This window comes from Salmo salar, chromosome ssa23, assembly GCF_905237065.1.
Source record: "Salmo salar chromosome ssa23, Ssal_v3.1, whole genome shotgun sequence".
Taxonomy (NCBI): Eukaryota; Metazoa; Chordata; class Actinopteri; order Salmoniformes; family Salmonidae; genus Salmo; species Salmo salar.
Genome location: NC_059464.1, coordinates 42582418 through 42595424, shown reverse-complemented (window position 1 = coordinate 42595424; position 13007 = coordinate 42582418). Strand labels below are relative to the sequence as shown.

The following is a 13007-nucleotide window of genomic DNA, read 5'->3' as shown; positions in this document are numbered from 1 at the left end:
GCCGTCGGGATCGTTGGTGATCATGATAAACATAGCAACTTCAGTGGCTTCCCGCTCTTCCCTATCTCAGGAGAACTAATAAATTAAATGATTGTAGCCGTCGGGATCGTTGGTGATCATGATAAACATAGCAACTTCAGTGGCTTCCCGCTCTTCCCTATCTCAGGAGAACTAATAAATTAAATGATTGTAGCCGTCGGGATCGTTGGTGATCATGATAAACATAGCAACTTCAGTGGCTTCTGTCTTTCTCTTGATTCTGTAAATGTTGCATTAAATCTCTGTGTGGGCATTCCTGAATCGCACAATTAAGGCTTGGTAGAGGCCCAATGCAGATGTTTTTATAGCAATACCAAATAATTTCTGGGTAACAGTTAAGTACCTTACTGTAATAGATCTTCATTAAAATTTGCCCAAAAAAATGCATTTTAGCAAAGCAAGAATTTTGCTAGGACTGTATGGGGGTGATTGATGCGAGTGGGAAAACTGAAAACTAGATGTTATTGGCAGAGAGGTTTGGACTCTTCTTATTGGTCTATTAAATTATTTTACCGCCTTTGTGATGTCACCAGGCAGGCCAAGACTCAATCCCACAGTATGTCCAACCCGGCCTCACAACCACAGACCACTTGTATGGCATTGTGTGGATGAGCGGTTTGCTGATGTCAACATTGTGAACAGTGCCCCATGGTGGCGGTGGGTTTATGGTTCGGGCAGGCATACACTACAGACAACAAAAACAATAGCATTTTATTGATGGCAATTTGAATGCAGAGATACCATGAGATCTAAAAGGCCCATTGTTGTGCCATTCATCTGCTGCAATCACCTCATGTTTCAGCATGACAATGCACTGCCCCATGTCGCAAGGATCTGTACACAATTCCTAAAGGCTGAAAATGCCCCAGTTCTGCCATGGCCTGCATACTCACCGGATCCGTTTCCCGCCAATATCCAGCAACTTCGCACAGCCATTGAAGAGGAGTGGAAAAACATTCCACAATCAACAGCCTGATCAACTCTTCGTGAGAGACGTCACGCTGCATGAGGCAAATGGTGGTCACACCAGATACTGACTGGTTTTCTGATCCACACCCCTACTTTTTTTTTTTAAGGTATCTGTGACCAACAGATGCATATCTGTATTCCCAGTCATGTGAAATCCATAGATTAGGGCCTAATGAATGATTTCCTTATATGAACTGTAACTCAGTAAAATCTTAGAAATTGTTGCATTTATATTTTTGTTAAAAATATATATATACATATACACACACACAGTATATATAAATAAACACATGCATAACCCGCTTTTTTGACTGCACTGGGCCTTAAACCAATTTACCACATGGTGATGTCACCATGGAAAGCCGAGACTCCGCCCATGAAAACCTGCTGACCAGAAGATCCTGTGTAGATTTGTTTCTTCAACCAGCAATTATCAGGAAATAACACTGACCACACTTCTTCAGTGTTCTTTTCATAAGCTTTAGAACAATATAATATAAAAACAGGGCCGTTAAATATCTCTCCGTTGCCCGAACAGACATGAACTGTGCAGTTCCACTCACTCCTCTCCATTTAAACTACCAATGCAAGCCAGCTTTGTGATCTGATGTGTGAAGCCACTGAGCATATCATCCTCTATAACAGGGGTATTCAACTCTTACCATATGAGGTCCGGAGCCTGCTGGTTTTCTGTTCTACCTGATAATGACTTGCACTACCTGGTGTCCCAGGTCTAAATCAGTCCCCGATTAGAGGGAACAATGAAATAATGCAATGGAACTGGCTTCGAGGTCCAGAGTTGAGTTTGAGGGCTCTATAATGTGATAGTAAACCTTGCTATACCCACAAACACCCGCATGCCCACACACACACACCTACCCACACATGTGCACCCATCAGACTAGTTAAAATGATGGATTTGTAAATGCCTGAGCTTAATGGAGAACCACAACCTCCAGAGATCCGATATGACTTTTAATAAAACAACCTTGGTATTCTATTTTTAAAGTCTAAGGAGAAGATTCTATACAGAATCAAATGTCTTTGGCTGACATTACATGCAACATTAAGTAAATCACAAATACAGTCCTAAATTTCAGCTACAAAACACCAATCGTTAAATAAATCATTATTATCACGATAAAAACAACGTGAAGTAAAGTCAAAGAAAAATAAAGGTTTCTTGTACAGATCAGCAGTGCTACGGTAGGGCTACATTAGTGCAGTTGAGAGCATCCTTGAGATGGCATATAAGACTACATACAAAAAGACAACATACAAACTACAAAACAATGACAAGCATGTTCTCTTCATAAACTATTGAAAAGTTGTAGGTTTACAATTCTGAGAATTATGTCAAGAATGTAATGGCACTGTACAAGAACAAAATAAAATGTGTATTATGAAGTTGTATTCGTAACCATATGTTTTTGTTAAAACGATTTAATGTATCCCTCCCATGTAAAAAATTATATTTTTTAGCCCTAATTACATATTCAATATAACTTTATTATCCTTTCAGGTGCAACACAGATGACATAATAATATGTATTACAACATATGATATAGAATCGTTTAAATTAGTATTTAAAGCTAAACTTTGTCAAGACAGCAAACATGTTTAAACTAGTAGGAGGACTGGATCCAGTACAGACTGAAGTAGCCAAAGAGACAGGAGTGGTTTACCCTTGAAACACTAAAATATATTCAGTAACACTGATTCTCCTTGTAAGGGAGTTGAGGCACGTGTATTGTTTCTATGTTTGGTAGGTTGAAGGAGGTATATGAAATATATTTTACACTTAAAACATAACCAGTATGTGTATAGAATGAGTTGTTATTTTGCGACAAAGTGGTATCAAAATGCTGTGTAGACAATGACAGGAAACAGTATCCCCATTGTATTGTACCCTTTCCCCCCAAATCATGTAAAGTACGGAAACCCAAACAGTATACCAAAAAAAAAGGGACAACACCAACAAAACTGGAGAAAGTAGTCCATATTTGATCAACTGGCTCAACTATCTGTGTTCCAAAGAATGTGGTCAGCCATGATCCAAAATGCAGAATATTCTGAACCTGCCTCCCTCCTCTGAGAAAGGAGGTACTCATGCAGTGCCACATTTTGTGTGTGCAGTTCCATATAGAATAGGATTTTGATGAAGCATGGAAATACTCAGCTCCTGTTTCTCCCATCATCTCTAATCAGCAGCCACAGCCTGAATCCAGGACAGACGGCAGGACAGCAGCCTGAATCCAGGACAGACGGCAGGACAGCAGTCTGAATCCAGGACAGACGGCAGGGATGCATCCAGCCTCAGGCCCGTCTATACACTGCAAAGGTGCCTGGGGAAAGGCTCCCCTCGCTGTCGCTCAACTGGGGCAGTGTTGGTTGGACACACATCCGCCTGATGGGAGGGGCCAGTGGGTTTTGGTTTGTTTTTGTCCACAAAATGAGACTGACGGTCCTTAGGGTCCAGCACTGTATGTGACTATGATTCGTTTGAGAGCACTCACAGGCAGGTAGAAGTCACAGTGTGGATGGATGGATGCCTGGGTGGGTGGATGGATGGATGCCTGGGTGGGTGGATGGATGGATGCCTGGGTGGGTGGATGGATGGATGCCTGGGTGGGTGGATGGATGGATGCCTGGGTGGGTGGATGGATGGATGCCTGGGTGGGTGGATGGATGGATGCCTGGGTGGGTGGTTGGATGGATGCCTGGGTGGGTGGATGGATGGATGCCTGGGTGGGTGGATGGATGGATGCCTGGGTGGGTGGATGGATGGATGCCTGGGTGGGTGGATGGATGGATGCCTGGGTGGGTGGATGGATGAATAGGGAGAGGATCCAGGTGTTGTGTTGTCCTCTAGTTTCTCTGTGGGATCCGGTGAGGGGGCTGTGGTCTACTCACTGAAGCTGAAATGTATGTCTGAGTTCACTGAGGTGGGGGAGGGGGGCCCTGCACTGAACTAGAGGGGCCACTGCTGTCTGCACACACACACACACACACACAGAAAAAAGAGAGACCCACACAAACATGAACATAAACAAGTAATTGAGATGTGATAATTATTTTGTACCTTCATTTATACATGTAAGTCAATTAAGAACAAATTATTATTTACAATGTGTCAATCATTATTAAACAACATATCAAATTTGAAGTGTAATATCAGTCACTCTACCGCTGGGCCCAGCGCTGGGGGGGGGGCAAAACTCTACCGCTGGGCCCAGCGCTGGGGGGGCGAAACTCTACCGCTGGGCCCAGTGAGAAAATAAACAAATGTCACGTCAAACTCAAACGAGAACAAAGCTGCTATTCATCAGAGGGACACTTCTAACCTCCAGCATGCTTTCTACTCCTCTACGCCCTAATAAACATTACATGGGTTATTAAGACTGAAGAGAGACAGATAAAGCTATGGTTAGTGCAAGTTCGATTTTGGGGCGAGAGTGAAAGAGACAAAAAGAGAGAATTAGAGAGAACTAGCGAGAAAGAGCGAGAGACACCGAAAGGAGAGAGACAGAAAGAGAGAGACAGAGATAAATCAGCTCACAGCAGCTGTTGAAACAATCCTAAAAGACTGGTGAAGGGCCAAATTAATCCCCAATGGAGGGGGGGGGCACCGACAACAATGGACCCCAGCGGCGAGGCAGAGATGGCTAGATAAAACTAAGGGGGGGGGGGTTATTATCCCGAGTCCTATTTTACAGAAGTCTTAAATTGATAGGGCCTCTCTTCTTGGCAAAGAAAGACAAAAACACAGCGCTCTTATTTAGTTAAATCTGACAGTTTTAGGCCTTTTATATGTCCTGCTCTGGGAAACCTATGTCTCTTTATACGTCCTGCTCTGGGAAACCTCTTTCTCTGGTGCTGGTTGGCCTGTTAACCATGTTCATTAGGCAATAATAGGCTCCAAACGGAAGAAAATAGACTGTTCAATAAGACATTCATTTTATTTGAAAACATTTTCTGTTGCATGCCCCATTGACCATAACCGTGTTGTAGGACAATGGAAATGTCCATTAGTAATGTAGTGTTGGGTCCCTAGCCCCTAACATCACTTTCATGTTTGCAGCTCTGAAGGGACAGAGTGGGTGTAACCTCAAACTAACCTACCCATGGGGTTGGGGGACGCTTCCGCCATATTGCTCAAACCCATCTAGGTAAGGGCTACGGGTTGTGGTCGGACTGACATGTACCTGAACCTGCGTTGATGGTCAAGTTTTGCATACGCATCTAGTGTAACTCACTATAGCACTGTGAGAAGCAGAGGTGCCAGACTGCCAGGTAGGCAGCATGTAGCTAATTGGTACTCAAAAGAACGCAGCATATTACTCTGTGGTACAAGTACAGTATGGTGATGTTAATGCTCAGTATTCAGTTTAGCGTTTAATATTCTCACATTTAAAAGAGCTAGATATGTTTTAAAGAAATATGTATGAAGACTGAAGAACATGGACGTGGCTATACTCACACCATAGTGGGCATTCTGGGGGCCGGACAGGAGTTTCTGAGGACAGGGCTTTCGGTAGGGGGGGGTAGATGTGTGTCTGGCCGTACCCCTGACTCGATGTGTCGAACAAGGCAGAGAGAGCTAGAGGGAAACAATCATGTTCGCTACTAAACATCATAAAAGGTGGATGTGTTATATGCCACTGAGAAAGACAGTGATGACTGACACCAAATATATTAGTTTGTTTGCCTGGTCCCAGATCTGTTTCTCCCATCTTGCCAACACTTATGGTCATTATCAGGCCAATGACCATAGGAGTTGGTACGACAGCACAAACAGATCTTGGATCAGGTCTGTATCGTAGAGGCTAGGTATGTCGCTCCTAGAATGAATGTTGTAGTTTCCTGTAAATGCATCATAATGCTGATTCTAGACATTCTATTCCCCATGTAATGTTAATGGGGGAGCCAACATGGCTGCCATAGACTGTTGTAGTGTCATGTAAATGCATCATAATGCAGAACCTTCAATGGCCCAACTCTCTAAATGCATGGCTCTGACTAAAATGCCTACCTTTCATGGTCTTGGCGTGGGCATCGCTGCTGTGCTCACACACGGCATTGAGGAACTTGTCCACCTGCTTGAGGGACAGCGAGTTGTGCAACGTCTCCAGCGGGTAGATAGAGGGCACCATGGAGCAGCCTTCAAAGCCTGCATGGGAGAGGACACACAAACTCACGGTGGCACCACCCCTCCATCTGAGCTATGAGACGTGGCGATACAGGATTATAGCACGTAGCCCCGCCGCCTTTCAATGTGACATCACTCGACGGAGAAAGACATTGGGCGTCCCTCAGGGGACTCTGCAAGGACCATGCCAAAATTCAGCTGAGTCCTTCACACAAAAGTACCAAACCATAGAGCAGCTCGACCAAGGACAGGCTTTGCGTCTCGAATGGCGTACAGTACACACGTCCTGCCCTGAGGCCTTGTGTTGTGTGACGACAGGCTTTTCACACACCAGCAGGCCTGTGCGGCCAATCAATCCTTTGACATACAGTGCAGCCCAAAATAACACCACAATGGAAGTGACAGTACCACACAAAAACAAGGAATGTATGAGGTCAAGCAATGAGTCATCCAGTCATCCATTTCCCAGAATGCATGCTGTCAGCCTTCTCCCGAACTGTCAAAATGTTGTAACCTAAATCCCAACAGCACTTCGATGGTCAGCACAAATGGCTTCCAAGGCCCGCATTTTACAGTATTCCGCCATAATGTTTCTTCCCCAACCAACTGACAGTTTCATTAATCAACGTGTTAATGTCACAAATAACAAGTCAACTTGGTCAGGATGGACTTTTACCAACCCCCAAAAGAGTGTTGTTGTGATTAGTGGAGTCTTTGAGTTTGCCAAGTTTCAACCAGAAGCAGATTTCAGCATCATTATTCACCTGGGCAAGACAAGGTCAGACTACAACATGAGAGCGTTTTGCCTGCCAAAAATTCTCTGATAACGTCGCTAAAGAATATCAACCCAGACGTCCGTGGAGAAGGCCTGATAAGATCTCTAGCTTTCTGTTGTTTTTCCCTTCCTCCCTCTGCCTCGCTCTGTCTCCACCCCTCCCTCGCAATGTGTTGCAGCCTACCACTCCGTATGGATATTCAATTCAACTCACACACACCAGATGTAGCAGAAGACACTGATGCTATACTGCCCCCTTAATTTACTACCCGTGAAACAGAGTGGAAGAGCAAGAGAGGGAGAGAGACGCAGCGAATTAAGACATGTAATGAAAAAAAAATAGAGTGGTAGGGAGGAGGGAAATGGAAAAATAAAGTAAGACGAGAGAAGAAAAAAAACAGGCTTTGACAATTCAAGTATGCTCAGTCAATTACCTATGGAAATGTAATATTCCTATCAACCTCTTCCAAGTCTAATGAGGGAATAGTGATTTCCTGTCCAGCTACAGAGTTCTGGGCTGATGTCTAGTACTCTCATGTGGGGATGCGTAGGCTTAAAAGGGGGACGCAGAAGCTCCAGATACTCCCCTAAAAAAACTGTAGTTTAAGGACAGACTACCGCTTACTCGGCCAATTAAAATGAGGTAAGACAAGATGACCTAGATATTCTTCACAGATCTCAGATCTTAAATGTGGCCAAAATACCAAAACATCATTCATGAGAGCTAAGGGATTTTCAATGGTAGCCAGGAGGGCCTCCAAAAGTGCAGTCTCCACATCACTCCAATCAAGTGTCCATATGTAAAGCAACTCTCTCGATAGCCAGAATATCCAACTGGACTGTAAAAGGTCAAATAGGGGGTGCTTATACATTTCTTGTTTCAAATATATGAAAGTGTGTGGTGTGAAATGCAAATGTCTTTTTTTGCATATCGTACTCCCCTGCGACACCCTCGGAGAGCGGGGTCACGGCCCTCGGAGAGCGGGGTCACGGCCCTCGGAGAGCGGGGTCACGGCCCTCGGAGAGCGGGGTCACGGCCCTCGGAGAGCGGGGTCACGGCCCTCGGAGAGCGGGGTCACGGCCCTCGGAGAGCGGGGTCACGGCCCTCGGAGAGCGGGGTCAATATTGACGGCGACCCTGGACCAATTAGGGTTAAGTGCTTTGCTCAAGGGCAGATCGACATTTTTCCACCTAGCAGGGACTTTTTAAAAATAATTTCACCATAAAGATCTTGAAGAGAAAGCTGGCAAACATCCTTTTGGATTAAAAGCCTCAGCAGCAAAATGAGTAAGGGATATTGACCCATCGATTGGAGAATGAACACTCCCTTTATAGTTGCCACGGCTGCATTCTCAGGCAGAGACAGACAGAGAGAGACAGACAGACATGAAGGGAATAGGCCAACAAACGTCATGTAGACAGTGATAGTGAATTAGATATAAAAAAGTAATGAGGACAGAAGCGACAGAGACAAAACCGGAAGAGGGAAGAGACCGAGAAGATGAAAGAGAAAGGAGAAGCAATACGACAAGCCTGCATCGGCAGCACCCGGCCCCAGCACTGCATGAACAGGTGGAGGGTAGGACATGGGAGGTCTACAGGGGGCCGACCGTAGAGGCACTCTGGGAGGTCTACAGGGGGCAGAGCGTAGAGGCACTCTGGGAGGTCTACAGGGGGCAGACCGTAGAGGCACTCTGGGAGGTCTTGGCTGGACACCAGACAGTTCCGGGAAGAAGGCGCCTGTGGTAATGGCACTGTTGCAGGTGGAGGGCCATGGCCTCCGTCCAGAGAGGAACAAGACAGGAGGGCCCCTTCAGCAGCTGGGCTACATGGTGCTAGTCTAGGGGCTCTGAGGAAGAGTAGTGAAAGGCTGTAGGCGGGCCAGCATGTTCACAATATTAAAGAGGCTGTGACTCTCCCATTCAAAAAGAAACAAAACTGCAGGTCCCAGGCTCTCTCCCATCCATTAAGACAGATGGAGAAACATCTAACCACTGTCCAGAGCTACAGTTCTCTCCATCTTTGATGTTCACGGGGTAATACACATTGGAAGCTGACAGGCATGTCAGTCAAAATGCCTCTTTGCTGGTCACGATCACCAGTAAGTCACAAGGCTTCTCAACATCAAAGAAAGGACAATGCTTTCTTTCCAGACATAACACTGAACTGCAACTACAAAACGAAGCATCGATGTTTTCATGTAGAATCCAAACAGGGTGTAATCTGGAATTCATAGAACGGTCAAAAACAGAAACAGAGGCTTATGGGTAGTATCTACAGTGCATTCAGAAAGTATTCAGGGTTAATCAGAATACCAGACAACTGGAAAAGAGAGACTTATGGGTAATATGGGTAGCACCTACAGTGCATTTGGAAAGTATTCAGACCTCTTGACTTTTCAAAATTTTGCTACGCTACAGCCTTATTCTAAAATCAATATCTCTCTATACTTTGTGCCGTTCATCTTTCCCTCGATCCTGACTAGTCTCCCAGTCCCTGCCGCTGAAAAACATCCCCACAGCAAAATGCTGCCACCACCATGCTTCACCATAGGGATGGTGCTAGGCTTCCTCCAGACGTGACACTTGGCATTCAGGACAAATAGTTCAATCTTGGTTTCATCAGAGCAGAGAATCATGTTTCTCACGGTCAGAGTCCTTTAGGTGCCTTTTGGCAAACTCCAAGCGGGCTGTCATGTGCATTTTACTGAGGACTGGCTTCCGTCTGGCCACTCTACCATAAAGGCCTGATTGGCGGAGTGCTGCAGAGATTATTGTTCTTCTGGAAGGGTATCCCATTCCCACAGAGGAACTCTGGAGCTCTGTCAGAGTGACCATCGGGTTCTTGGTCACCGCCCTGACCAAGGTCCTTCTCCCCCGATTGCCCAGTTTGGCCGGACGGCCAGCTCTAGGAAGAGTCTAGGTGGTTCCAAACTTCTTCCATTGAAGAATGATGAAGGCCAATGTGTTCTTGGGGACCTTCAATGCTGCAGAAATGTTTTGGTACCCTTCCCCAGATCTGTGCCCCAACACAATCCTGTCTCTGAGCTCTATGGACAATTCCTTCGACCTCATGGCTTGGTTTTTGCTCTGACATGCACTGTCAATTGTGGGACCTGATATAGACAGGTGTGTGACTTTCCAAATCATGTCCAATCAATTGAATTTACCACAGGTGGACTCCAAGTTGTAGGATCAATGGAAACAGGATGCAACTGAGCTCAATTTCAAGTCTCATAGCAAAGGGTCTGAATACTTATGTAAATAAGATATTTCTGTATTTCTGAAAACCTGTTTTCACTTTGTCATTATGGGGTATTGTGATGTCATGGGGGTATTGTGTGTAGATTGAGGAGTAAAAAAAAAATATTTAAATCAATTTTAAAATAAGGCTGTAACATAACAAAATGTGGAAAAAGGCAAGGGGTCTAAATGCTCTGTATATCACCCCAGAAAGACAAAACAATCGCACAGACATGGATATCTGCCTCAGACAAGGACCAGCACCTAGTCGATCTCAAACGTTTCCTTTGATCTAATGCATCTTTCATGCCAACACAGTATTGTGACACCTTGACTGTGGATGGCTAACTTCAAAATGGCACAACAACCATCTGGATAGAGGTCTGAACCAAAGACAACAGTTGTTAATGAGCGGATGGAGAGGGTTGGTTACACGGATGAGGAAGTCTTGTTGAGAACTACAGGTCGTATGAATAGAAGGGTTACTGTGCCTTTAATCTGAGCATACCCCTGTTCACACCTCTGGACATGGGCTGCCCTGACCCTAGGTTTAGGGCCTAATATAAAACCACTGATCACCTTAGCCATTGCAGTGAGTGGCCAGCAGAAGTTCATCCAAAACTCTGTCAACACAGACGCAGAAACCATGTATCGAATATGGCAATTAGAGGCTGTTTCTAGTCTGGGTAGTCCGGTCCTAGTAGCCAGATGACCCAGGCACTTCGATAACATTTAATACTGTTATTTACCTATAATTCAATGCCAAATTCACTCAGTTTAACTGGGTGACAGCCAGGCCCAGAGTCGGCAGTTTCAATGTGTCCCTCTCCTTCGTCATTCTCCAAACTACAGGAAAATACCATCAAGTGCAATTCACAAAACATTGACTTGTATCTGTATAGCCCCAACAGTAAAGTCATTGTTGTCGGGCAAAAATTCTCAATTCAACCACTTACTTTCTTACCACAGCAGCTCAGGTCCTATACATTGTTGGAGAGACACCACAGGACTCACCCATGCATGAAACTCATCCAACCACTGCCTGGACACCTAACATAGTCATATATTTCATAGCACTGTGCATAGCAACATGACTCACTTGAGACCAGTAAAACAGACGGAATAAATTAAAATTGGTCAATTTCCTCCTCGATGGGTATTCTTGTGGACACATGTTCACATACAGTACCAGTCAAAAGTTTGGACACACTTACACATTCAAGGGTTTTTCTTTATTTTTACTATTTTCTACATTGTAAAAAAAAATAGTGAAGACATCAAAACTATGAAAGAACATGTATGGAATCATGTAGTAACCAAAAAAGTGTTAAACATATCAAAATATATTTTAGATTCTTCAAAAGTAAAGAAAAAAAGAAAAACCCTTGAATGAGTAGGTGTCCAAACTTTTGACTGGTACTATAAAGCAACACGTATACTGCAGTATCTCTTCCATTGGACAGTGTTATGTGAATGCCCTCTCTCTCTCGTTTGGTCACCAATTGGTTCGGCCACGTTTGAACACCAACCATTCAAATGAAATGACTAGACTCACCGACATGGTTATGAGTGATGGGACAGGTTTCACGTTAACCTGTTGGGGCTAGGGGGCAGTATTTTCACGGCTGGATAAAAAAACGTACCCGATTTAATCTGGTTACTAATCCTACCCAGTAACTAGAATATGCATATACTTATTATATATGGATAGAAAACACCCTAAAGTTTCTAAAACTGTTTGAATGGTGTCTGTGAGTATAACAGAACTCATTTGGCAGGCAAAACCCTGAGACATTTTCTGACAGGAAGTGGATACCTGATGTGTTGAATTACCTTTAAGCCTATGCCATTGAAACACACAGGGGTTGATTAATGTTTTGGCACTTCCTATTGCTTCCACTAGATGTCACCAGCCTTTACAAAGTGTTTTGAGTCTTTTACTGTGAGATCTGACCGAACAAGAGCCATGGAACGGTGATGGCCGATTAGACTCTGGCGCGCAAGTTCATGTTGGGTACCCTCGTTCCAATACGTTATAAAAGAGAATGCATTCGTCCACCTTGAATATTATTCATGTTCTGGTTAAAAAAGGCACTAATGATTTATGCTATACAACGTTTGACATGTTTGAACGAACATAAATATATTTTTTCCCCTCGTTCATGACGAGAAGTCCGGCTGGCTTAGATCATGTGCTAACAACACAGAGCTTTTTGGATATAAATGATGAGCTTTTTTGAACAAAACTACATTCGTTATGGACCTGTGATTCCTGGAAGTGACATCTGATGAAGAGAATCAAAGGTAATGGATTATTTACATAGTATTTTAGATCTCTCCAACATGGCCGTTTGTCTGTATAGCAAAGCATATTTTTCTGGGCGCAGTGCTCAGATTATTGCAAAGTGTGATTTCCCAGTAAGGTTATTTTTAAATCTGGCAAGTTGATTGCGTTCAAGAGATGTAAATCTATAATTCTTTAAATGACAATATAATATTTTACCAATGTTTTCTAATTTTAATTATTTAATTTGTGGTGCTGACTTGACTGCCGGTTATTGGAGGGAAACGATTTCCTCAACATCAATGCCATAGTAAAACGCTGTTTTTGGATATAAATATGAACTTGATAGAACTAAAAATGCATGCATTGTCTAACATAATGTCCTAGGAGTGTCATCTGATGGAGATTGTAAAAGGTTAGTGCATCATTTTAGCTGGTTTTATGGTTTTGGTGACGCCTGTCTTTGAATTGACAAAACATTACACACAGCTATTGTCAATGTACTCTCCTAACTTAATCTAACTTTATGCTTTCGCCGTAAAACCTTT

At 43.9% G+C, this 13007-nt stretch overlaps 1 protein-coding gene across 10 annotated transcripts in view; it reads right to left on the bottom strand.

Moving 5' to 3' along the window:
- Positions 1 to 1970: 1970 nt before the first annotated feature.
- The window catches only part of LOC106584645 (inositol hexakisphosphate and diphosphoinositol-pentakisphosphate kinase 2), a 58809-nt gene continuing 47772 nt past the window's right edge, over positions 1971 to 13007 (bottom strand). For 6 of the 10 annotated variants that reach the window (XM_045706396.1, XM_045706401.1, XM_045706399.1 and 3 more), the window contains 3 exons: positions 6042 to 6179; positions 5490 to 5609; positions 1971 to 3995 (listed from right to left, as the gene is read on the bottom strand). In XM_045706396.1, coding sequence (XP_045562352.1) covers positions 3919 to 3995; positions 5490 to 5609; positions 6042 to 6179 — 335 coding nt within the window. In that variant the 3' untranslated portion in view covers positions 1971 to 3918. Of the gene's footprint in view, positions 4000 to 5489; positions 5610 to 6041; positions 6180 to 13007 lie in introns of those variants that run through there. The other 4 variants (XM_045706398.1, XM_045706402.1, XR_006761553.1 and 1 more) reach the window with 3 other exon arrangements.